This window comes from Trematomus bernacchii, unplaced genomic scaffold (assembly GCF_902827165.1).
Source record: "Trematomus bernacchii unplaced genomic scaffold, fTreBer1.1, whole genome shotgun sequence".
NCBI classification, from domain to species: domain Eukaryota; kingdom Metazoa; phylum Chordata; class Actinopteri; order Perciformes; family Nototheniidae; genus Trematomus; species Trematomus bernacchii.
Genome location: NW_022987714.1, coordinates 15,403,083 through 15,430,443, shown reverse-complemented (window position 1 = coordinate 15,430,443; position 27,361 = coordinate 15,403,083). Strand labels below are relative to the sequence as shown.

The 27,361-nt window shown below is 39.1% G+C and overlaps 1 protein-coding gene across 1 annotated transcript in view; it reads left to right on the top strand.

The window, feature by feature from the left end:
- The first annotated feature begins 638 nt into the window (after positions 1 to 638).
- nlrc5 (NLR family, CARD domain containing 5) overlaps positions 639 to 27,361 on the top strand; it is a 47,405-nt gene continuing 20,682 nt past the window's right edge. Inside the window, 29 exon segments of the mRNA XM_034141203.1 lie at positions 639 to 722; positions 2,312 to 2,652; positions 3,866 to 3,955; positions 5,006 to 5,191; positions 5,370 to 5,524; positions 8,118 to 8,249; positions 8,691 to 9,006; positions 10,444 to 10,918; positions 11,470 to 11,623; positions 12,347 to 12,477; positions 15,887 to 16,118; positions 16,212 to 16,453; positions 18,601 to 18,684; positions 19,120 to 19,203; positions 19,433 to 19,457; positions 19,459 to 19,517; positions 19,966 to 20,055; positions 20,397 to 20,447; positions 20,539 to 20,568; positions 20,843 to 20,926; positions 21,898 to 21,981; positions 22,182 to 22,271; positions 23,026 to 23,106; positions 24,482 to 24,565; positions 25,503 to 25,586; positions 26,329 to 26,418; positions 26,669 to 26,716; positions 26,794 to 26,823; positions 27,211 to 27,294. Coding sequence (XP_033997094.1) covers positions 2,328 to 2,652; positions 3,866 to 3,955; positions 5,006 to 5,191; positions 5,370 to 5,524; positions 8,118 to 8,249; positions 8,691 to 9,006; positions 10,444 to 10,918; positions 11,470 to 11,623; positions 12,347 to 12,477; positions 15,887 to 16,118; positions 16,212 to 16,453; positions 18,601 to 18,684; positions 19,120 to 19,203; positions 19,433 to 19,457; positions 19,459 to 19,517; positions 19,966 to 20,055; positions 20,397 to 20,447; positions 20,539 to 20,568; positions 20,843 to 20,926; positions 21,898 to 21,981; positions 22,182 to 22,271; positions 23,026 to 23,106; positions 24,482 to 24,565; positions 25,503 to 25,586; positions 26,329 to 26,418; positions 26,669 to 26,716; positions 26,794 to 26,823; positions 27,211 to 27,294 — 3,620 coding nt within the window. The 5' untranslated portion in view covers positions 639 to 722; positions 2,312 to 2,327.

The following is a 27,361-nucleotide window of genomic DNA, read 5'->3' as shown; positions in this document are numbered from 1 at the left end:
CGCATCAGTGTGCGCTTATGTTTGGGGCGATGGGGGGGGCCCAAAACAATATTTGCACCGGGGCCAATCACAACCTTGTTACGCCACTGGGGGGGGCCAATGGCCCCTTGGCCCCCCTGCTTCTGGCGCCCCTGATGCCAGGGTGGCATGGGAGGGCGGACAGTATGTGGTATTTTATACTGTATATAACCTATTTATTGTTAAATCATGCCCTAACACAAGTGTTCTTAATGCACAAGAGAAACAAGGTGTTCAGACAAACAAACTAAAATATAGTATAAAACAGCAGAAAATACTCATGATACCCTAGAATTCTGTTTACTGTAAGTAGGCTACAGTAAAAGTACTTAGTTATAATTAAGTACACAAATGACATTGCCCATCTCTTAAGAGAGCTAAAGATGACCTGTGCAGCAACACATTTCAATAAATATTTGTCAATACTAAGAGCCGCTAGATTGTGCTGCAAGGAGAATACTTTTTTTTTTTTTTTTATCACTCCAGCTACTCTCTTTTCCCACATTTATCATTGAAATAACTTATTAGCATGTAGTAATAAACAGACATGCTTTCTAACCATCCAGTTTCTGGCTTTCGTGAATTCACAATGTCTGCGCAGCTCGAACGCAAAAACGAAACCAAAACTAAACTCTTTCCTTTGGTTTCGTTTTCAAATAAATGACCTGACTGCAGAAAGATGCAGTCTACGATCACAGCGGTTGGTGAGTGCTTATTTTATATCAGTTTAAAGCGGGTTTTATTGAACTATTAAATGAACAGAAACGGCAATGTTTAATGCAGCCTAAAAGCTTTGTATGCAGCTGCAGAATAAAGACTCGTGATGCTCGTTACCTTAAATGACCTTAGCTATAATACATTTCAGGTCAGGCTGGAGGTAAAAGTTCACATTCCGTCAATACTTCATACGACTTTATATTCAAACGTAAGGCATTACACGATGTATTACCTTGCAAAACAGAAGTTATGTGTATATATAAATAATATACATAATCATGCGCATTAATAAAAACACGCATTCAAAATAGCTGCGCCATTGTAACTTATATTGACTACTGTATATTCTTAATTGACATTTCCCGTAATAAGTTTAACAGAACTCTTTTATAATAGCATTTCCAAGTATCTTATGATATGATAGAAATGTATACATTGCGTTGTAAATAATTCAGATATTACAAATGAAAGTAAACATCTCCATTAACTAATTGAAAGAGGTGTTTTATCTTTCTTACCCCGGATTTGTTCTTATTTGTTTTTACTTTTTTACAAACGTGTGCTTTCCTCTTTATTTAATGTTAGTCTACTCTTTCATTTGGTCTTAATCTGCACTGTTCCTTGTGCTGAAACAATGTAAATGTACCGGCTGTGGGAAGAAATGATGGATTTCTGATTCTTATCAAGAAATTTGCCATTTTGAATTGGAAATGGAACACTGTAATAGTAATATATTTACTAATATTACTTCCCTTCTTGCACTTTGCCAACAGTGGCCTTCTGTGTTATGATAATGATGTTTGTTGGTCAAGAAAAGAGTTGGTAGAAGTACTCAGATCTTGTACTTGAGTAAAAGTAGAATTACCAGAGTGTAGGAATACTCTGTTACAAGTACAAGTCCTGCATTCAAAATGTTATTCAAGTAAAAGTACAAAAGTATTTTTGCATCAAAATATACTTAAAGTACCAAAAGTAAAAGTACTCACTATGTAGATTGGTTCATTTTAGAATAATACACTATTATATGTATTGATTATAATTATTGATGCATTAATGTGTTTATGACAGCTGGTAAAGGTGCAGGTTTAATTACTCTATATACTGTAAGTTAGCTTGCAAATTTACTCCAGGTGTAACTAAAGTCTGATTTAAGTTTTGATTATATTTCACATCATTAATCCAAATCTGTAAAGTAACTAAAAGGTACTTGATAAATGCAGTGGAGTAAAAGTATGCAATTTACCTCTGAATTGTAGAGTACAAGTACAAAGTAGCAGATAATTGAAATACTCAAGTAAAGTACAAGTATCTCAAAATTGTACTTAGGTACAGTGCTTGAATACATGTACTTAGTTGCTTCCCATCTCTGGTCAATAGTGTCATTCTGTAGCAATACAAGGGTTTGAAGTGTGAATGTTTACATTCTCTTGACTAATATCATAGTCCCATTAGTTTTATTAGGGGGTTATTTAGTTTTGTTGCATATTCTTCCTCAATCAAAGGTGTCTTCAGTTCAGATTGTGCGTGAATTTACAAATGTGGGATTGTGTTCATGTTTGCCTAATTTTTTCATCAGCTGATGGAGTCTGACCATGGATGAGGAGGTTGACCCTGACAACGAAAACGTGAACTCCGTCTTGGCTCAGGAATCCTCAGAACTGCTCCGAATAATTAGCGGTCAGACACCTGCGGTAATAATGAAGTTGTGCGAAATGATGCCAAGTGAGAGACGTTGGGACATGGTCCTGGGCCCCGGCAGCTCCTCGGCAACACACCACATCGAAGCCATGTTGAAGTACTATATTAGGGCCAAAGCTGCAGATTGCTGCAGCTTCCTTCAGAGCGTGTGTATCTTGTGTGAGAACATCCCTATGCATCTGGAGTCGAGGCTCATGTCAGTGGCTGGAAATGCAAATAGTAAGTATAAAAAAATGCAATGTTTTGCATGTTTTCGTCACGTAGTGTCGAAAACTCACTTCAGTGGTCAACTGACTAATGTGCATGACATTTAATTTCCAATATGTTATTTCCATGGCTTAGAAAAGTTAATTCCATCTGAGAGGACAGAAACTTCTCTTTTTCAAAACCAGAAGACAAAGATGTTAACCTGAAGCTGCTTTTTGACGACCAACATAATGCTTTTCATTATTATACCAAAATGAGTTTCATTATATTGTAGGTTTATCCATTTTAAGCAGAACTTATTTCACTACTGCCCAATTAATTGACCTTGGAGCAGTTCCACAATTTACACAACATGGGTAGTGTAAAATAACATCTAAAGTTTAGTAAAGGGTAATTCAACAACAATGATACAGGGCATGATTTATGGCTACATTTCTCTCTCTGGTTTGACAAGGAAGTGTTTAATGGAAAGCACCTTAGATTTTGGCATTTATGGGGTGTGGCCAGACACCACAGTGCTGCCGTTTAAAATGTATGTGTTTGATAACACATTGTTCCGTTAACAATTTGTTTTTTGGTTGATTGCTGAAAGGGGCAATTTTACATTTAACTGTCATAGTCCTTTTTTTACGTTAAAGTATGTGGATATGAGATCACCTGATTATTTTATTAAAGGCTTATGTAAATACTTATATTTGTTTTTTTTAACTACATTTAAACAATGTTTGACTGCTCAGTTGATACAGGTGCTGTTGTTGTGTATTTTCTTATTGTGCACACAACTATAGCAGCTCCCGAAATAAAATGTGGCCTACCTGGAAGATTACATTGATCAAATACAATGTTAGGCACCAGTGGTCTGTATTGAGGTGAAAATAGTTTTTTTAATGTCTTCCCTCTTGTTTCATAATCATTATCTGATTTACAGTGAAGCGCCCCAAAGCACAAATAGCATTGACAAACTCAATAGGAAAAGTGAAAGCAAAAGAGGGGAGACGCAGCAGAGATCACCATTAGTTTAGTAACTCTTTTGACTTTTGTTTCACTTTAGGAATCCCCTGCATTCCCTTTGATCTTTTATTTCCATGTCTTGATGAATTGAATGTGCAACATATGCAAAACTCTTGCATTGTGCATGATAGCACTTGTCTTTTTTGTAATGCTCCAGTATTCTCCAGGATTTGTTCTGTACTATATGTTTGTTTTGTTTTTTTCTGCATTGTAGATGATTGTGAAAATTCCAGTCCCAGTGTAACGGATGGCAAGACATCTTCGCCGCTTTCAGAGAAGCAGCTCATCAAACGCCCACGGATTGGTAGTACATACACACAACGCGTCAACTTTGTTATATTGCAGCTACAAATTAACTTGGCACCCGGTTAAAGTGAATTGATTTATTAAAACTGGATACAGCCATGCTGCTAATATGTAAAATTGCAGTACTGTAATGTTAAAAAAAAAAGTTTGTCTTTTTACTTACTATAAAAGGTCATTATTTTATTTTTGTACTGTGAACCTTTTAAAGAGTTAATTTGTGAAAGTTCTTCATAGCTGACTGAAGCACTTTTTATGTGTTTGACCTTTCAATGTAAAGTACATGGGGTGGGCTGGCGGGGCCAAACAAATACACAATAAATCACAAATGTGATCGCACCAGAAAATGGTGAGCAACTCTCCTTCCATTTAAAATATTGTATCCAGTTTCCATCAAACTAAAAGTGTCTTTGAGTTTTCTCCTTGCATCCATAACATTTGAAATGAGAAGAATGAGATGTTTCCATTCCACAGTAATGTGCAAATTTAAAGGGGTTACTGGCATCGTAACTCTGTTTCCTTTACTGAGTATCATATTACCAATGACAGCCGGTTCTCGAGTTCAGATGTGCTGAACCAAAACCAAGCTTACTTGACTAAGAGCAACCATATCTGTTAATGTCCAGCACCTGAATTATTAATTTAGAATTTTATATTAACAATAATATTTTTACATTTTAATAATACTATCAGAAATATACATTTTATTTTAAAGTCGCTCAAAGTCACTTTACATCTCATAACATCTCTCTTTAGATATATAATATAATGTGCAATAAGCAACAAAGCACAAATAATACAGTCAAACATAATTTAAATCAACAATAAAATATGCAATTATTAACAGAACGCGATAACTTGCACAAAAGATTTATCCCGTTTCACTTACTGTTACTTTTTACACACTTTGAATGTTGAGTGTTATATAATAACTTTGTTTTTGCAAACCTGCTATTACAAGTACTAAATATTGTCATTGCAACTTTTGCAACGTATCCTCAAGAAGAGCAATTCTGCCCTCTACACATTTTATAATGTTTGATTCCCACAGATCACTGGGAACGGTACATTGCTGCAGTGATGCGGTTACTGCAGCAAAGGTGGAAGCGACTCAGTGAGCGCCTGGTGAGGGACGTCCAGCTGGAGAGTGTGTGGGTCAGCCTGAGAACGCCAAACAGAGGGAGGGACAGACCTGATCAAACCCCTGGATCAGCAGAAAAAGGGGGAAGAACACCAGGTTAGCATGATAGCTTTCAACATGTACTTCCATGTGGTACATGTAGATGATGGAAACAATAAATGGGTGAAAAAACAATGAACCTTTAAATAAATTCATCATAAATACACACCATTATTCTAATCATGCATTAATGAAGTCTGCTCGACATTAACTGAAACACATTTTCACCAAACAGAGCCCGATGGGGATTATGGCTTCATGGATTCCAGAGTGACATTGGAGACCTTCCTTAAGGGATGTGCAGGGAAGGTGACAATTCTTGTCGGCCCGGCTGGATCAGGAAAAACTCTGCTGATGTCTTGTCTAGGACAGCAGTGGGCACAACGGCTAGTAAGTTTAAAACATTCATCATTCAGAGTTCGGCAGGTAAACTGTTATTTTCTATGTACTTTGAGTGGGATTCAACTTAAGAGTCAATATTCTATTGACATATTAGTATAAATGATTGGAATTTCACTAAAAAAGACAAAGAAAGTCAAATTATAAAACCTCTCACCCTTAAAGCACATACCTAAAATAAATATCCATGCCTATGGAATGATTTTAGAAGCATAAAAACAAATAAGATCAAAACCAACACATGAGAACACTAAGGATATGAAGGTAGCACCTGTGGGAAAGTTAGCAGCAACATCAATCACCAGATGGACGGCAGTGCTATGTTTATGGTGTTAAGGAGGCGGACAGCTTCAGGATATCTGCTGTTCCGGAACCTGGATGTTCTGGTCTTAATGCGACTTAGTCCAGCAAGTTGACACTTAAGGCAAAATGTCACCTGCAAACTATTTCTGGCACCAAGTGGTGTAAGCAAATAACCCATACTGTAGGACCAACACAAACACTTAGCAGCTACCAGTTCCACCTCAGGTGCTTGCCCCACGAGGACGCATACGGCCGTTTGCGTAACTGTTTAGTGTCATATAGACCGTTCTGCCACCCTAGGACGACCGAATATGACAGTAAACAACTGCGGTAACGATAACGGGTCCCAAGGTGGATAGCACGGCATACGCAACGCTCTGGGGGGTCCAACGGCTCCGTGAGTAGGACTTATACGATCATTTTGTGATAATGATGACGCAATAGCCCCACCTCCCCCCACCTCTGCTGCTCACCGTCAAAGTAAACTGCACACTGAATTCAGATTATTTATCTTTCTCTCGATATGGACATAAACGCGAGTGGAGTCTAATCTGACAGGACGGAGACACGCAGCTCCACGCAGCTCCTGTGTGTTTTGCTCCTCCCGCTGCATCACAGCGGGTGGAGCAAAACACTCACTTCAAGTCAGATCATCACCCTTAGCTATTTTAATTACCTCTCAAACTACCTAAACTAGTTATAAATGTTTATTTTTACTGTCGGCCGGGTCACTCATTACTGGATCAGCTGCTGCATGAGACAGACACTGACGCTGTCAGAAGAGAGGAAAAAGAGAGGCCAGGCTCCGTGTATTTTATTATTATATATCATTATATAGAGTCGTTATTCATTTGTTTTAAAGCTCAACAAATAACAAAGAAGACCTTTGACCGGCACTTTTATAATTTTGTCCGGAAGATTTAAACTTTAACACACGTTGACCGGCGAAAAACTCTGCCCGGTTCCCTCGGCCCCGACCACGGTGAATAAACAGAAGGGTAACCATGACAACCATGCTTCTTCGCTGCTTTTGTGGAGGAAGTTACAGCGCCACGTACAGGCTCGGCATATGTACTGCAGCTGTTTCCAGCGGTTGGAGCTAAGCGGAGCTCTCTCATGTGAACAGACACTATTCGGTGTATATTGCGTGTGGACGGAAGCTTTTTTGCGATTGCAATTGCGTTAATCCTATGCGTTTTGCCGTATGCGTCCTCGTGGGGCAAGCACCTCAGAAGGAGCTCCACCAATTTCACACATAAGTCTCGATTTACAGGTCTTGGGAAGTATGTGTGAAAAACGTTTTATAAACCCTTTTGTTGCTCCAAATGAGGGCTGGTTGAAGCTGATGCTGAACCAGTTTTTCATGTTTCCATTGCAATGGCCGGCACTTTGGCCCAAACATTTTTTAACTCAAGCACCAACAATCTGTCGCCACTAGTTCTTTAATGTCCATTGGGTTTGCAGGGCCTTAAAGGTTTTCCAATCCTTTATGTGCCATTAAGCTGGCTACACACCAACCCGATTTTGGGAGTCAGAGGCCGTCAGAAGCAGTCGGGCATTCGCGACGCCCTACTCAGGTTGGTGTGTCCCGCACCGTCGTCTCTTTACGGCACCTTTTCACACCTCCCGCGGGAGGTCAGAGAAAGTCGGCCCAAGCAATCACTCTGATTGGCTGTTGACACTACCGCTGCCTGCTGGCAAGGACAGTTATTGCCACTCGTCGACTGAAGTATTTGCGGTGTGTTCGTAGGCGGGCGGCGTAGCCGACGCAGGCGATGTAGCTGACGTAAAAGTCGGGACGCCTTCGGTACGCGTTCTTTGGTCTCAGGTGGGTGTGTAGCGGCCTTTAGAAACACATTCAATGGCTCCCTGTGGAGTAATGTGTTGATCCAACTTTAATATTTGTTGGTCAGGGTTTAAATATGTGTCGTCTGGTGTAAGGGTCAGTAATATATTAAAAAAATGATTTTACAAGAGTACTTCAGGAATTCAGCATTGAGCATTGCACGACTTCCAACATTGTCAGGCTCATGATTGTCAAAAAAGGAGAAACTCTGCACATTTGCTTTTTGCTAGTAGAGGCTATCCTTAAAGGGAAACAGGCTGCAGCTACCTTTAAAAAAAAAAAAAAACATATGCAGTACAACTCCACAAGACCTGTTACAGACTTTGGTGTGTACAATTGGTGCAACTGCCCTTTAACCGTTTCTTCTCTGCTTGGTTGATTCTCGCACTTTTATTTGGTTTTCTTACTGTTTTTTATCCTCTTTGAATCGTCAAGGCCCCAATCCCTTCGTCTCACCTGTTTGTCCTGCTGGAGTTTCGTCATCTCAACCTGCTGTCCTGCCCTCTCTCCTTGTCTGAGCTGCTATTCCGACACTACCTCCCTCTGAAAGGATGCAACGAAGCAAAGGTATGCAGGTAGAAACACCTGAACAGGGCCTTCATAAATCAGGACTTTTCTGATTGTACATTGGAAAGTAGTACTTTAAACATCATATTACATCTAGAATAGTATAATCATATTGTTGTCAGGTTGGTTGGCTGGGTCTGTATTAATATTCCAATATTTTGTATTGAAATCTTCCAAAAAACAAAACCAAGAAATGGGACATTACAGTGTCACACACAAAAATAGGGCCTAGTGTTGGTCCTGAAAGTTCAATTCATACATTTACAAAAATAACTGTTAAAAATCTAATTGAAATTACCCATTATAAAAGAAAGAATAGTTTATCTTTGAGAGCAGATAAGAAAATAAGTAATAAGGGCAGGATAAATGTGACCAAATAAAAGTATGTAGACTCAAGTGAGTCGTTTTCAAAATTCCTCATGTTTTCTGTTTTCTGAGCAGAGAGCCATTATGGATTACCTCATCTCCAATCCAGAGCAAAGCTGTTGGGTGCTGGATGGCTATGACGAGTTTCACAGCAAAATCACCAAACAAGAGTTGCACGGAGAGCCGTTGGACGCAGACAAGTCTCTGCCTGTTTCAGACCTGGTCTCAGGGCTGTTAAATCGTCAGCTTCTTCCAGGATGTACCGTGGTGGTCACCTGTCGTGCACAAAATGTCAGCGATTTGGAAGGCTTATCCGACAAAGTGGGGCATCTGCTGGGGTGGGACCGCCATGAAATCAAGGAGTATGTGGACAATTTCTTTGGATTAAAAGGTGAAAACATGTTTACATTGTGATATTTGTTATTCTGCATTGCATGTCTGTAGAATGAGGAAATGGGTTTCCATTGGGCACCTGAAGCACACAGAAGGAAATTGTCCATTGCATAAGTTCTCACTTTCTGAAAATACTCAGCTTGTTTTAGGCAATGGGTGGCATCTGGGTAAAGCGTGCAGGCACAACTTGATGCAAAATGAACTGTGGTCTCCTAGTCTGTGTCCTGAGTCCTCAAAAATTCCTTGTATTCGTCTGATGATTTTAACATCCGTCCTTACCGACAAAGTTCATGATTCTCACCGTCTTTCCAATAACAACTGAAAATGACCCTACCTGATTTTGACATTTAGTTTCCCAAATGCAGCTCCTCTGTTTAATGCCTTGAGCATTTTAGGGTTGCATTAAAGGTGTGAAAGGGGATTTATAAGTGGATACCATTAACAGATACAATGACAAGGGGAGAACATGCATACTTGCAGCAACTGTGCACCACATGCTGAGTTATTTAGTTGGTTGATGTTATTTTGGTCACTTGATTTGGGTCCAGTAGTTATTTTGTATTGTAGACAAATACTTATTTATATAATTTTCCAAGTACCTTGAAAACATAGTTGCAGTAAAAGATGATTCCAAAAACTCTCCTTGTAATCTCAAGCACTTCTTGGCATATGAAGTCAATTTTGAATGCGTATGCTGCTTTCCAAGTTTCAGGAAATATCGCCCAATGATGTTTTCATCCACCAAACACTGGAACATGCAGCAAGACAATTTTTTGAGAGAGAGAGAGAGATAATTTAGGATGTAATCCTTTCTCAGACCATTTACATGCACAAAAACATATATAACACACTACAAGAGAGGGGAAACCCCAAAAAGCATAATAGGGCCCCTTTATAGCTAGTTTTGATTTGGATAGAACTTGTATAATGCAATCCCTGTGCGTTTTAAAATCAACCTTTTTCACCTACACATATTTTAAGTTACTCTGGGTTACCTTTGCTCTGCTCTAAGATGGCCTGGGCTTCACCATGCTGTTTCACATAAGATCACTAAACTGCATATAATAACAAGAATCATAACAGATGCAATACAAAATAAAACTTGAGAGACAGGACTATGTCAATCAAGCCTGTTTGAAAATGCTTCCGCAGTCATAAAATAGTTCTGATAAAGCATAACAAGCAAAAACAACTATTCTATGGGTTTAAGATTACTGTGATATCTGTGGATTAGGGGGGTATTTGTGCTGATCTATCAGGCAAAGGGTCAGTGGTTTGACCCCAGCCTCTCGGATTACATGTTGAAGTGTCCTTGGGCAAGATACTTAACCCCAAACTGCTCCATTGAGCAGTGTATGTAAGTCACTTTGGATAAAAGTGTAAGCTAATTACATGTTATACTAATCGTTTCTTAATTTATGTCTTAACTGCATAGGTCACTCATCACACAAAGCTATCGGGCCGCAAGCAGCAGATCTTCTTCTTTCCAGCCGACACCTCCTCGCCATGTCGTCCCTCCCTGGCCTCTGCAACACCTGCTGCATCTGTTTGGAGTATTTATTATTGGAAGCGAGGGAACCAAGTAAAAGAGAGATACATAGAGACAGTGGAACTGAGGCAAGGAGAAACGCAGAAAGCAATGAAGAAAAAGAAGTGCACATTCCAGGAGGAGGAAGAGGGGAAGAGGGCAGGAGAGGAGAGAGTTATGGTCCGAGGGGAGATCAAAGAAGAGGAAATGACGACATATTGACAGAGGGAACGAATGGTAGAGCCCAGCCAACTCCAACAGAAGCCCAGATACCCCCCACCCTTACCCAGATCTACCTCACTGTGCTCTGTGCATTCCTCAGCCGTGACCCTGACGCAACAGAGAGCAACGAAGGGTCAAAGGCCACGTCAATTCCACAGAGGTGAACACATAGTAGAGCACTGAACATTAACGCCATTAATAGCGGCGCTCCATAAATAATATTTAATTTCAATCTATTTGATTGACAAAGTTAATTCAGAGTCTGATCTCCGGTTATGAAAAGCATTTTGTACAAAGGGAACTGGAATCTTGGGAGATTTTATTCAAACAAATAAGCAACTGTCCAACCGAATAATCCAGAATCCAATAAAATTCATAAAACTCAGCCCACCAGGGATACTAAATGGCCACATTCTGGTTAAAACTTCAATTTTGGATCCTGAAAATGGCAGAAATTGATTCAGCATCCTCAATGACCCCCAAAACCACACCAATATTGTCCAAAAATACAACCTAGATCAAACTCCTGGCAAGATTTATGAGCCAAAATAGCACAACAACATCAAAATGTCTCCAGAGAAAGCTACTAGTGCAACATATTCATTTAATTAGTTCATTTCCAACAGTTGCATCTTCTCATCATCATTCATTATATAAAGTATCAGTGCAGCAGATGTTTTTTTATTATTTGTGTTTTCTGTCTCTGTGCAGTGTTGTGTGCACTCTGGGTCGGTACCGATCTGAGTTGTGTGAGCTGAGCCAGCTGGCCTGGAGAGGCGTAGAGGAGAGCAGGATCCTCTTTATGAAAGAAGAAATTTCTCCGGAGGTTTTGGACTTTTCTATCAGGACAGGACTCTTCTCACAGGTCAGGCAATGCGTGTACAATAAGTTTGATTGAGTGTTAAGGGTTTCTTCTGAAACTAGGGGGTGTATGTGTCTGTGTATTCTTTGGGAGAGCATCTGTCGCCACACTTTCTTAACCATAATTAGGTTTGCTCAGTGTGCAACACATATAGAACACATGTTCGGGAAGCATTAAACATGTTATCACTCAACATTGGAGGGGAATTACTCATGCATTTGTATTGGGAGTGAAATAAGATCCGCTTTTACCTTTAGTGATGGGGTATCTGCACTATTCTATAGTATAAACAACCACAATCAATCCCTCTGGAACAAACTTTGGGATTTTAGCCTTTGCAGACCATTATCTTGCACAAAAACCTATATAACACACTACAGAAAGAGAAAACCCCAAAAAGCATAATAGGGCCTCTTTAAAGCTAGTTGTGATTCAGGTATAGCTCATATGATGCGATTACCTGTGAACTTTGAAATCGCCTTTGCACACCTTCACATGTTTTAAATTATTCTAGTTCACCTCTACCCTGCATAAAGCCGGGCTTCTAGAGGATTCTAGAGTTGTAATAGCTTTGGGGATGATGTCATCATAAAGTGTGGCTTAATATATTCAAATCTGCTTGCACATCCTCCATGAAAAGACACTTTTAAGCTCAACTTGGAACCTCTACTTTTCACAGTTGAGTTGGCATGATAAATAATATTTGTGTCCATATCTTTCTGTCAGGTGGAGCTCAGACGTGAGGATGGTGGGCTTGTCAACTCCTACTGCTTCAATCATCTGACATTACAGGAGTTTATGGCAGCACTCAGAATCATGACCAGTGCTGATGTTAGCGACACGCAGCTTAAAAAGAGGTAGGGAACTCAATTCAGGGAAGACATGAGACACTTCACTTGTAATCAAAATGAACTACATCTGCTGTTTTTACATTGTATTACATTATCTGTTTGTTCTGCATTTACTTCCCCATTTAGGTATTTAGATTGTGGCAAAATCACAAATTATCAGACTAAATGTATGTACAGTGTAGCCTGTATTATATAACCCAATTTCAATACCTCTTTTAAAATCTAAAATCTTTTACTAAAAATACCTCCTCTAAGCTTTGGAATTCCTTATTTGGTGAAACTCCATCTGTTTACACCACAGCACGTCAGTCCAGGTATCCGCCCACTTGTTGCTGTATGCAACCTGTACCTTCGCTAGAAGAATCATCTTATATGAAAAAACAAAATGTCCAATTAAACATCAGAGAGCTTATATCTAAACTCAATACCCAACACCTCAGTCATTAGTGTGCCGGATGTATTATCTGAATATTTAGACCAGTTGTAGAGTACTATAGCATTTTCTGCATGTAATCTAAGGTGCTGTTTACATGGGAACGAAACGGGTTGTATCTGCTACTTTTCTCTTTCGTATAGCCCGTTCGTTCACACGAGGCCGTAACGGAACCGTGGAAACGGACCCCTAAAACGATAACGGGTCCCAAGGTGGATAGATCTGCGGACGGAACGCTCTGGGGGCCCAAACGGCTCCGTGTGTACGTCCTATACCAGGGGTACTCAAATAAAAATCTTAAAAGTCCAAAGAAAATGTTCAATAAGACAAAGGTCCGTTTATTACGGTCATTCAAACTTTTAAACAATTGCAACAAGATTCTTAACACGAGGTTGCAAAAACAAAAATAATCTGTATGCAACAGTTTTCATTGTTATTGTGTCTGTGCTTGATCCCTCAGAGTCGCAGTGTAAGAGCTGCACAGTTATGAATATAGGCAGCTGCACCCTCTTTCATTCAGCATTCCCATTATTGCTTTATAAATGTCTTGCCCCCTTGTGTGTCCACTGAGGTTCGTCAGGCCCAACACATCTTCAACAAACTCCCCCTTTGCCTCATCACAAAAACTCACTAACACCAGCAACTGAGCATTGTCAGTGGTATCAGTGGACTCATCCACAGCTAAGGAAATGCACTGTGCATTTTGTATTCCATCACAAAGCTGATTAATCAAATCACCAGCCAGTATTTATGTTCTTCTGGTTGCTGTGGAATCTGAGAGGGGGATTTGCTTGATTTGACCTGTTATTTCCTCTTTTTGTTTGCCTTCAAACATGGTCTCCATCACTTCAGTCATGCATTATTTTATTATTTCTGCATCAGAGAATGGCTTCAACACCCATGCCACTCTGAGTGAGGACTCAGTTACCTTTTCTCGTTGTGACATAGATGTAACAGGGATCCTGCTTGCAGCTTGATATGATGATTTCATCCCATTAAGTTTTTTGGTTCTTACCGCTGCATTTTGAGGAAAGGTCGCTTCAAAATAATTGTGTTTTGTTTCATAGTTCCGTTTCAAATTGCCACTCTTCACAAGAGCTACCATTTATTGGCATATAAGGCACATTGGTTTGGTGGAGGATGAACGCATAATTTTCAGTCCATTCATCTTTGAATTGCCGATTTTCACTGTCGACTTTTCTTTTACTGGTCATCTTTGAACATGCTTCTACTAGCTGCCTGCTGGTGAAACTAGGCTACTAGCTACAGTACAGATGCAACTAGATGAGCTGTCAACTCTCGCTCTGACTTTTTTTTTTTTAAACTCTCGCTCTGACTCAGACAGGTTGAAAGAGACGACACACGCATTGTTCCCACCTGCATTCCACGAAGACCCGCCCTACTGTGCCTCTGATTCGCAGACTGTTGGTGGGGGAAAGAAACGCTGACGGGATGCTGAATGTGATTGGACCAAAGCGTTGTCTGTGTGTGTCTAGTTGACAGACACACACAGACAGTGGAACAGTCGGACATGCAGAGCGTTGTTTGCAGTGGACATAGCGGAGAATTTTGACTCGTTGCGTTGTGGCGATGTCCGGCAGATAATACAGATAATACATATGAAAAGTATAATTTGCTCAGAGTCCAGAGACAGTTGTGGTTCGGTCCGGATCCGGACCGGAGTCCGGACTTTGAGGATGCCTGTCCTATACGATCATTTTCCTGATAACGATGAAGCCATAGCCCCGCCTCTCCCTACCTCTGCTGCTCACTGCTGTAGCATGGTCAGTAGCTACTGTCAGGGCAACCAGGCAACCATGGCAACCATGCTCAGGTTTCTTCTTCGCTGCTTTTGGTGTATTTTGTGCAGCGCCACTTACAGGCCCGGCATATGTACTACAGCGTCTCCAGCGGGTCGAGCGGTCTCGTGTGAAGGGACATGTTTATTATCCATAAGCCCCCCCCCCCCCCCCCCTCTCAACCAACTTCCTCCTGACTGCTTTTTCTGTTTTTATTTTTGTTTTTATTTGTTTTTTTTGCCTGTCCTTGTTTGTCTACCCTCCCTCATAATGTAAAGCGTCTTTGGGTTCAAGAAAAGCGCTATAGAAATATAATTTATTAATATTATTATTGAGCCGTATCCGTGTGAACGGAAGACTTTTTTGATATCGAATTTGGTTCGTTTGCGTTTCGTTTGCGTTTGCGTTCCAGTGTAAATTTGGCCTAACACTCTTCCTGGAACATACCAGGAATAACCTTGGAACAAGATTACCCGTGTCAATTGAGTACACTATTAGATGTCTGACCTTTCTCCCAAAAAAGGAGGCTAGAAATTCACTGATGCAGGCAGAAAGCGAAAGCTCCAATTACAGTGGTAGAGACTCAGGGGTGGGGGGTGGGGGGGTCACTGACATGACAGATGTCAAGAAACATACATCAAGCAGCAGGAGGTTGCGTCTGCCACCCAATAAAGGTTTGTTGTTTATGGCCATATTAAAGATTATGTTTCCAATTCCTAACATTTTCCGGAATAGCAATACCTGAAGTCTTCACCTTTTTTAATGAACATTTTTCAGCACATGATCCTAATTAGGTTGCTATTTTAGTTTTTACTCCCTTGGTTTGCTAGTAAAAAGCCAGTGTGAACATGACCAGACCTAAAACGATATTTATTTTTCCGTTGTCTGACCAAATTAACCAAACTGTAGGTTTAAAAGTGCCCATGGACTCCTTCTAAAATATCTACTGTATAGGAACAGCCGAAACCCTATGATTTCATAACGACTTGTTTGCTTCTTTAAATTATAAAAGAAATCTGTAATCATACTATCATTAATATATATATTTTTTTTTTCTCTATTATGTTTATTTCCTTCCTTAAGCACTTTCGATCACTGGAAACGTTCCCCAACATAACCTGGGTGTGTATCTTAATCCGAATACATCCTACATTCACATTTCTTTTCTGCATTGGTTTCTCAGATTCAGTCTTAAAACTCGTTGGATGACAAAAACAGACCAGAGGACAGTCTTTACTGACTCCCTGCACCAGTATGTATGTGGTCTGGCTTCCCCGTGCTGCACTGAAGCCTTAGTTGAAGTTGCCAGGACCTCTGGTGGATCAGGAGGCCAGAGTTGGGTCCAAAAGCGTCAAAACCTCGTTCTGAAACTGCTAAAACACTTTTGTCAAAGCAACACCCTGACTGGACCAAAGGTAGAGTATGGACTTAAGTGAGGTCTGACAAATTGATATAGTCATTATTACCCATTCTTTGTTAACTGATGCTTCCTTCTGACATCTTCCCAGATATTGGACCTTTGCCACTGTGTCCAAGAGAGTCAGGACCACCAACTGGCTAAGCAGGCTGTGGATGGGAGATCCACCCTGGAGCTGCGCAACATCCGGCTATTACCTACTGATATTGATGCTTTAGCTTTTGTAGTTAGCTCAGCAGGGGATAATGGCATTGGATTGGACTTTGGAGCTTGCTCAATGGAGTTGGAGTGTTTCGATGTCCTGCCAAGGTGTCAGTACATTCACTCCCTCAGGTAAATCCACACAAACAATCACACATGAGGCGCGTTCACACCGGAGTACTTTTCCCCGTACTTTTCCCGTTTAGTTCTGTTAGTGCCTGGAATTTTGCCTTCACACCAAAAAGAGTACTTAGTTCAGAGAACTTTTACCCCCATTGTTAGTGCCTGCTAGAGATGTGGTACTATCCTGGGGAGAAAAAAGTACCAATTTCGATTGGCTGGGCGAATTGCAAACCACCCCCCGTAAAACTCTGAAAAGTTTTGTGAAGCCGCCATGAGAGAGAATAACTTATGGCAACACAAAAAAAAACATGGGAGCGGTGGAGTGATAAGGAGGTGTCGGCGTTCTGGCGATTTACTCGGAAGGCTTCAGTAGAAGCTGCTGGGAGTCCCAGCAGCTTCTACTGAAGCCAGTCCCCAACTCCGGTGACTTCCGGCCGGGAACTTCGGGTGGCAGTATACGCCGTGAAGTGGTTTGCGGCCTGCCAGTAAGCCCAAAGCAGAAGAAGAAAAAGTGACGTCAGCGGCTTCATTTGCGTAATCTTCCCTCAGGGAACTTATTCCGGTGTGAACGCGATCTGTACTTAGTTCCATGGGGGTACTAAGTGCTGGCACTAAGTGCTGGGCACTAAGTACGGCAAAGTAATTGGTGTGAAAGCAGCTATGGTCTAGGTGCAAGCACTGTGAACCTTGAAATGTGGAGTACCCCAAGGTTTTCTGTAGGGCTGCCCTCGATTAAAGATTTTTCTAGTCGACCAATAGTCGTCAATTCAGGCGATTAGTCAACTAGGCTAGGCACAAAAGGACTCTATGAGCTGGCAAATAGACTAACAGGGGAAACATACTCAGGAAATAGGTGACAAGCAGTTCTGTTTTGTAAACTTCTCAGAAACAACGTATCATATACAGCTAGGTCAAGTTTTAGATAATGGTCTCACTACAATGACATGGCTACTATAGGGACTACAATGATCCCACATGAATACAAGTGGGCCCATGAATCCACAAGAGTCTCCGGTAATAGCCAATTTATGCAATTCCACAACTTGAGGCACCCCAGTATGCAGAAATAATCAAATACACGATTTTTAGGCTAGGCAAAAATAACACATTTATTCTGATTGCTGAAACTCTGATTAATGCCCCAAACTGCATGTGATTAGCATACAGTAAAGAGTCTGTAAACATGGTTTAGCCACTGGACGTATCGAGGATGATTTAACAGCAACAGAGAATTTCACTTAGGAAGGGGCGGCTGTTTTGCATTCCACATTCCTCAGCTCGTTGACCAGCTGTCCCACACACTGTAAATCTGACTGAAGCTCTTTGTTTCCTGTTGTGTTCCTGTGGTGGGCTCAGTCTCTCCGTAACAAGTACAGTCACTTGGATTCAAGAAAAACACGACAGCTGACACTTTTAAATATAAAACATAAAGTCTTAATTGAATCCGGCAAGGGCACGGATTGAAAAGCTGTGTTGTTCATAAGTTTAGCAGGTAAAAGTGAAAACATGGATTCAAGCACACTAGACTTTGTGACCGTGCTGAGGGAAGGCTCCACGTGTAGGCAAACATGGATAATAACAATAACAAGCCAGGAAATACCTCCCATGGAGTTAGACTAGGCTTGTTGTGTAAACACACATAAAAGGTCCAAATGAACAGATACGTAAATAAAGAAGTATTTCAAATATTGATACAAACAAAATAAGTAAAATAATGTGCAATAAAAAGATAAAATAAAGATATTTATATAAACATAAGAAGTTAGAATAAAATGTCCAATAAAATATAAATATAATAGTTATAACAACAATAACAACAACAGCAAAAACAACAATCATAATAATAATAATTAATAATTAATTAATAATAATTAATCATTAATTAATAATAATTCATATCAATAATAAATAAAGTTAAAGTAATACAATAAATAAAGTTAAATAAATACAAACAATAAAAATATGTATACAAACATAAGAAGTTAAAATAAAATGTCAAATATAAGATACAAAAAATAACTATTTATATAAATACTAGAAGTGTTACAAATATTTCCTTTTGTGTACTTAATAATGCATATATTTCGTAGCGTCTCAGTTTCCATACATGGGGGCATGTTTCATTAACCTTTCACTTTACTTTTGTGTGTCTTCAGTTTCCGCAGCCGCAAGTATGGAGACAAGTTTGCTGAGAAGTTGTCGTCCATTCTGCCAAATTTCACAACCCTGAGAAAACTGGAGTAAGATTTACATATTTACTTACTTCTTACAATTGTGAAACATTGGGCACCTCGTTTTTTTTCTTAGGAGCCAGACTCAGCCTTTGTGATGCCTCTGTTTTTGGTTGTTGTTTTGCTTCTCTTTGCGTGTCATACATTTCTGTGGTGTTTATATGTGGTGTCTCATTTTAGTCGTTTTTTGCAGAAATGCTGTTTGTGTGTATTTGTGATTGCTCTTTGTATTGTTTTCCCCATTTTTGTAGTCATTTTTGTGCTTCTTTGTAAGTATTTAGTGTCCTTTTCTGTGTCGTTGTGGTCTTTTAGTCTCTTTTTGTGGTTGTTTGCTCATTGTGTAGTAATTTTGTGTCTCTTTGAAGCCATTTTATATTTCTGTATGGACATTTTGAATGTCTTGCTGGCCAGTACGTGCTGATTGGCAAATGTTGTCTTCTGCAGGTTTTGTTGTGCCAGTCTGACTGCCACAGGAGCGGCTAGTTTGGTCTCTGCTCTCCAAGACTGTCCAGACATCACTGAAATCAAGTATATATATTTATATATAGTATAAATATTTGCAAAAAAGACATGTATTGCTACATTAAATAACATGTCTTCCAGAAGCTTCTGTGTTTGTCCTCAGTTTTATGGAAATGTGTGAACAGATTGCTTTGTGTCTGACTGGATAAGATTGCTGACTCTTAATATCTGATGTAATGGTGAAAGATTTTGGGGTGTAGATCTAAACTTCACAATTCTTTTTTTGTTTTTGCAGTCTGAGCGACAACAATCTTAAAGACAAAGGGAATCAAACATGTAGCTGATATATTTCCTAAAGCACTAGGACTGATCTCTGTAAAGTAAGTACAAACTGGATGTAATATTTGGAAACTTTGGAAACAATTTTTCAGAACAATACACAAAACAATTGATTTCTTGAATTAAATAGAGGATTTAAAATTGTACCTGTTTCCTGAGGAAAAAGGTTCACAGATAATAATTAAAGTTATTAACATGATCAAGGAGTTATATGAATTGACAGTCTCTAAAAAATACATTGGGAAACAAATTAGTTTTTGATTTTTTTTACCACAAACCATTTTAAGGTATCATAACAAAAAATGAAATGGGACGAAATTAGCTCTGATGAAGATTGGTATTATATAAAATAATAAATATGTTCTGCATGCCACGGTCGACATTTTAATTTGTGTGTGTGTGTGTGTGTGTGTGTGTGTGTGTGTGTGTGTGTGTGTGTGTGTGTGTGTGTGTGTGTGTGTGTGTGTGTGTGTGTGTGCACCTTTGCAGGCTGGGTCGAAACAACAGCTCTCTGGAAGCAGTGGACTATCTCATCGACAAAATGTCTTCATGTTTGAACTTCCAGAACTTTAACGCAGAGTACGGCCGCACCCATGCACACACACACACACACACACACACACACACACACACACACACACACACACACACACAGTGCCAACTAGTTGTTGTTTTTGTGCAATATTTAACATAAAGACCATACAGTACCTCCACACACATCCACATGTCCCACTCAACAATTTCAACATTTGCCTGGAATGTATTGACTCCTCCCCTCATGCCCCAGTTAATTACTGTCTTCTCAGTCACATACAGTATTGAGTCTTACCAATTTACTTTATAGAGCTCAAGGAAGTGAAGTTAAAAGACATCATAACGAAACATTGCTCTATAATATAGATGTCTGTCTTTCTTTGCAGTGGGATGAAGGAATTGACAGTAACTTTCTCCCAAACCTCAGATTTGAACAGGTGAGTTTAATGGTTGGAAGTGTCTATGAATAACATAAAATGAGAGCTGCACATATTAATGTCTGTCTTTTTTATGTATTACCATCCACAGCCATAAAACTAAGTCTGAACCGACAATCAGGTAGGACAATAACGCTCTTATCAAATACTCCCTCCTTTCCAGATTTTTTACTAACATAGCCAGCTTCCTTGAAGACCTTTGCTCCCCCCATTTGAATGAGGTGCCATAACCTGATTGTAATTTTTTACAATCTTGATCAGAAACAACCTATAAACCATGCCGTTAAGCAGCTGGAAAAAAAGTTTAAATTCTTGTGATGTTGATTTGAATTTGATTCAACTTAGATGTTCTTTGGCTATCTTTATTGTTGATACGTTTTTCTCTTGTTCTCCAGCTTGTTGAACCAGAAATGGTGCAAGACTAAGATGCAAAAACTTGCAAATTCATTGGCCCGTTGCCCTGCCTTGTCTGTCCTGGAGTAAGTAAGCCTATATACACCTCTCTAGATTTAGGATACCCTAAACCAATGATAGTACCAAACACAGAACAGAATAATAGAGTTGTGCAGTAAGGACGTATTATTGTAGGCCACCTGTTTATTTCTTGGAACGGCTCCCTTCATGGAGAGCAAAATAATTGTTTTCATCTGATTTTGCAGAAAATAAAAAAAAAATGTTTAATACTTTGTTGTATAGCAGGATAAGTAAACAAAATAACACCACTTTATGATTTTTGAAGCATAAATGCAATTGCCAGAAGTAAAAAGCTAACGTTATACGCTTTGACGGCACTACAGCATGGACACAGGGTTGCTAATCACCAATGTTAAGCTAAATGACAGACACATCAAAACATTTGGACATTCACCAGTTGAGTATTTAGTGACATATTTTATGTCAATGTGAAAACATTTGAGCGTGTACTATTCACAGACTTTATTTCAGGCATCTAACCAAAAACATGTTAAAAAAAACATTGATTTCGAGACAAGGGAACTGGAAGTGTTAATATGATGACTTATTTCCAGTTTAGGACTCATTCCTGCACCTCTCCATGCAGCAATGCACTATAACAACAGCGAGTTATCACTTCATTGATTCATCCTATATCCTTACTAAATGAAATACATACTCTTTAAATCTACAACAAAGTATTACATTGCAAGTATTTAATGTGAGTAGTTGGTAAAAATGTTTTTTTCATACTCTTTAATTTGTGATAGCAGGACACTACTGATGCTACAAATCCGTTGATTTACTCAAATTGAATGCTAATGTGGTTTTGTGTGTGTGTGTGTGTGTGTGTGTGTGTGGTGTGTGTGTGTGTGTGTGTGTGTGTGTGTGTGTGTGTGTGTGTGTGTGTGTGTGTGTGTGTGTGTGTGTGTGTGTGTGTGTGTGTGTGTGTGTGTGTGTGTGTGTGTGTGTGTGTGTGTGTGTGTGTGCATCCTAGTATATCTGGAGGCCATTTGGATGTTGAAACTCTGAGGATGCTGACTAAGTTTGTTCCAAAGTTCAAAGTCACCAAAAAGATCATGTGAGACTGGATTCTGTTGGCTTTACTGATATGCCTTATTGCTATACTGTATTTTACATAGCTTTCAAAAAAGTAGCTTGAACACCTTTAATGCACACTTCTGATTTGTAGTGTTTATGGATAGGCAAATACAGAAACAGTGCTCAGCAGAGATAAGAGTGAAACAGCATCTTTTTGAATGTCCAGATGTTTATTCTCAGTGCCGATGACTGCTGCTCTTCAGTGGAGGGTTTAGTGGTTCTGACTGCTCTGCTGTCTGACTGTCCTGCTGTGGTGGAGCTTTCTATCAGGTACAGACACTCTCTGGTAGTGTGCGTTATATACACTAACTGCACACATTTGAATATACTCTACATGTATACGATCATTATGCACAATTGTATCAAGGTAGAAATAAATGTAAAAAATACGGGACTGGGGGAATGCGATACTGTTTAGAAACTTTAGATCAAAAACTCAGAATTTGCTAGATTTATGAGAAAAACTCAGTTTTAACTGTTTATTTTCTTAAGAACATAAAGTCATAAATTAGCGAGCAAAACTCAAAAATGATCTTTGATTTAATTCACAAATTTACAAGAATTAAAAAAACTAAAATATAGTTGTATTTATTGTACTTCACTTTGAAGGGTTGGATCAACCTCATAACTCTAGTTTATTATTTTAGAGAAAATTGAAGTACATTTTTCGTAAATATATGAGAATATGCAAGTTTGTATGTCTTGTAAACATCTGATATGCTTTCTCTGAATATTACCCCCTTCCCTGGCACTGCAGTTATTATTATTTTTTTTAATTTGACCTTTAATTGCAATATGCACCGTCTATTATCAGGCTGGACTGTCATGCTATTCCTCTGCAACATTTATTAATGTATTTAACAAAAAGCATAATTTAAATTGTACTTATAGGCCTTTAGTTTCATTATTTAACTGGATACTGTTTTGTTATGACACATTGATAGCAATCACATATTCTTAATACTTATTTTAATTTAAATAAGAGTGTAATCACCACTATGGAACTGTACTTTTTATGTTTCAGGCTACAGAGTCCTGTCCAGGTGTCCATTGTTTTTTCTGGAGGGAGAGAAAAAGCTGCGAATGAAAAGTCTAAAATCCTCTGGTGTGTATTAAGTTACTATTTCACACTATTTCACAAACAAATATGTCAATTCCAGAAAGGCAAGGAAGCTAAGGAACATTTAGGTTTAGGGGTCAGACAGAGTAGCAGAAGTCTTAAAAGTAGGCAGTGATAATAACTCCATCCATTCTTGTGAGGAATAGGTTTGACTGAGGCAGTATATTATGTGAGGGGGCAGTGTGGCAATAGGTTGTTGTTGGAGGAGTTCACAAAATGGTTGGAAGGTTAATGTAGGGCAGGAGGGAGGGGCTTGATCTGAAATGACTTTATATGGAAATGAAAGAGACAAGATTGCTCATCTGGTTGTGACACTGAAACAACTTCTAAGTAAGCAGTTACTTTCGAGCATCCTGTCGCAACAGGATGTAGAAGGGGTGGAGGAGGGCTGCGTCGAGTCACCTGCAATGACAGCTGTCAGGAGGGGAGGGAGCAGATTTAAAGGTTTGACGATGCGCTATGATTGGATTGTGGCAATAGAGACGAAAGTGAAAGGTTTAGCTGGGGAGTGAACGCCCCAGATCGCTGATTGGAGGGGTGAGTGTAGTAAGATGGAAATATGTGAATGACAGATATAAAGACGGTCTTCCTGGTTGAATTTGCGCTGAGCTTCATATATCTGTTTAATCTCACAGTTAAAAAATGTTCATAAGAGGAACTATATATTTTCAGAGGTTAGGATTTTCCAGGTTTGTTATTCAACTATAGTTAAGATAGAGATGGCATTGATGAAGATACTGTTGAATATCCTTTTTAGATATGTATAAAGGAAAGAGAAACGAATGTGCTTCAAAATATATTATTTATTATAACAGTGAAGATTTGACATCCAAGTAAAACAACAACAGGAGGGGAACTTTATTTTTTTATTAGCATTTCATCACAGTGGATGTTACAGTTGAGCAGGGCAGGTAGGACCCAAGTGCAGCATGGACAAAGGCTTGAACTGAGAATGACCTTTATTCAGGGTTACAACTATTAAACAGACCAAACCGCTCTTCCTTGTGAACTCAAAGAACCAACAGGAAACTGGTTCTGAAATACATACAAGACCAATCAAGAAGACAAGACACAGCTGGGGAGGGGAGGGAAAACACAAAGGCATCTGGTGAACAGGATCAGACAGGAGGGACAACACAGAGACAGGAAGCAAATACAGACGTGAGACAGGGGGTGAACACTTAGACAATAACACAGAAAATAAACAGATCGTGACAGTGGATACCAAAAGAAGTAAAAAAGTACCTACAACAAAAATAGGCTATACTTACTGTACAGTACACATCATAAAGAAATAACAAAACATTATAATAATAATAATAATAAAAGAAGTTGATTCTAAAACGGTCCCCTCTGTCAGTCTCAGCTGCTGTGATCTGCTGCCGGCTCATCTGGAAAAAGTGTGGAGAAGTTTGGGGGCGTCGTCTGATCTAACTTCGCTGGAGTAAGACAATTAAAAATCACTTAGTTTGTTTAGTACTTGCATGCTTAAGCTGGATCATTGTTAACAGTCAATATACATGTAGCAGAAGAAGTGGTCTACATCAGGGGTGTCAAACTCAAGGCCCGGGGGCCAAATCCGGCCCGTGACTTCATTTTCTGTGGCCCCACAAGAGCTTGCAAAGAATATGATATGTTTATTATATGGTTACATGATGATTTACAGAAGCACGTTGCCCATAAACTACATGTCCCACAATGCATCTCAATTTAGACTTTTTTCTCAGAATTGGACTTTCTTTCTTCTAAATATGACTTTTTTCTTAGAATGTGCCCTTTTCTCAGAATTTGACTCCTTTTTTTAAATGTTACTTTTTTTTAAATGTCACTTCTTTTTTTTAAAGGTTTATTTAAAGGGTTAGTTTTTAAGTGGGGTTTTATGAGGTACTTATCCATAGTCAATGAATTACTTAAAAGTAACAGCATGGCAGCTAGGCAATGTGTTGATGTTGACAGGGGCAGCAGCAAAACATATTTTCAGGAAAAGGCCAACCAAAAAAAGTATTATCAGATCGAGGCAACGTTTGAACAGCAACTTCAGAGTGTTAAAATTACTGTTTGTGTCAATGGAGTCTGTTGGGATTAACTTAATGATAGTAGGATATAATGGCAACAGTTCACTGTTGCAAGAGACAGTGGAAATATTCTAAATATTGCGTAGACTTAAACTTATATTTATTTGTTATCCTGCCTTAATACAGCACTTCCTAAATACCTATGCTGTATACAAACTGTCAATGGATAAATACCTCATTCAACCCCACTTCAAAAATATAAAAATGTTTCCCTACTTTAATTGTTATTTTTATTTATTTTTCGTTGACATGACTATACTTCATTTTCTCTGACTAGTTTTTATTCCCACATTTGTGTCTTATCAGTCTGTCCAGCAACTGTTTAGGCAAAAAGGGTCTGAAGATACTGTTGGAGGTCCTGCCTCGTCTTGGTAGCATCCAGGAAGTGAAGTAAGACTCACACACAAAAGATACATAACAATAACAAAACTTTACTTTACTAACATTTCCCATGATCTCTATACCAAACATTTAAAGATTCAGATTCAAATATGTAAAGGCTTTATTTGGCATATACACAATAGCTCTAGAGTTGTTGTTAGCAATTCAAATCTATTCAGAAATCAGTCCAATGAGTGTACTGTGATATTACAATATAAATGAAATGGCATCGATTATTGTACACTATAATGAAATAAAAAGACTTGTAAAAAAAATAAAAATAAATCAGTCCAATGGTGAAGGTAAAAAAGCAGAAATAAATAGTATGTACATGTAAAATAGAACAATATACAACAGAATGCAAACTGTCCAATCGAATAAAATACTGCTTATTGTAATAATATGTAAATATTTGGATTGCAAACAGATGGATGTGCTATAAACAAAAAAAAGGTAAATAACAATTACAGAGGTCATGAATTTAACAGGTTGGCTAATTTGCATTTGATACAAAGGAGGTACCTTTTTTTAAACGGTGGCTCTGTGCTTTGTCACGCTATGCTGATCTAATCTTGGTGGTTTGGCAGAGGCGGGCCAGTTATTTTCTCACCAAACAGGTTTCAGACTAAGTGTGCCAGCGCTGGCAGCTACCACGTTTACCCGAGGGCATTATCCATTATGAATGGCTTATTTTAGAGCTGAATTATGTCCCCCCCCCCCTTGGCTCATTGTTCTTGTTTGTGTTTTACAGCGCCAGTAACAATGGGATTGGCAGGGAAGGAGTGGCACTGCTGGCTGGTGCTTTGTCCTGGCATAACAATTTAACACAAATACACATCAGGTACTGTTTGCAGAACATTTCATTAGAGCAGCTACAGAGTGAGCACCTGTTTCCCCAGCGTAGCGCGCTAAGAGTTAGAAATGCAACAGCTGACAGAAGCGGCTTAATCGTTTATAGTTATTACTGTTTATACAATACTAACATTTGTGCCATAATACAGTTGCTTCAAAATGATTTGATTGGGCAGACAATGGAGACTATAAACTGGTGTGCGGATTGTTAATAGGAAAATGTCCTTTTGGTTTTACAGTGGCGGAGACAGAGAGCAGGTGATCCTGAAGTTCTGCCCTGACAAAAGGTAGAAAGCTGTGAAAAACATAACAGTCTCTGCATTTGTATTTGTCAGCTAATTATATGTTGTGTTTTTCCTTTTAGGAAGGACAAACAGCACCTAAAGATGTTCAGGTACAGCAAGCCCATAGAGAAGATTTTAGGGAAAACGCAAATGTTACTTTCTTAAATCACAAAAGATCCAATATAAGCAATTAGTTGGAAATTGAAATGTAAGGAAATCATCCACTTCGGGAGGGAACACAAATGGGGTGAAGCCTGCGAGCTAGTTCAGGCAGTCAACTCGAGCACCAATGATACATTAACACGTGACGCGCCTCATCCCTCTTACGACCAACCAAACACATTCTCCTAAACATGCCGCTCTATTTGCTTATTTAAGCAGTTTCCTAAAACGTGTAATGCAAACAAAATGTCTTGATGTCAGTTATTAACAGGGGGAAGTTTCATGGTGATATCATACAAAATAATTAATGTTTACCCTGTTTACCCATAATTCAGGATAAACAACAGCAGCCTCCTGCCATCCAATGTAACAACGCTCTGCAGACAATTAGCGTATTGTCGCTCTCATTTGGAGTTAGAGTAAGTTTTAATACTCTGCATCCATATAATATAATTTATGATTTTGACCAAACAGGTAAATAATAAT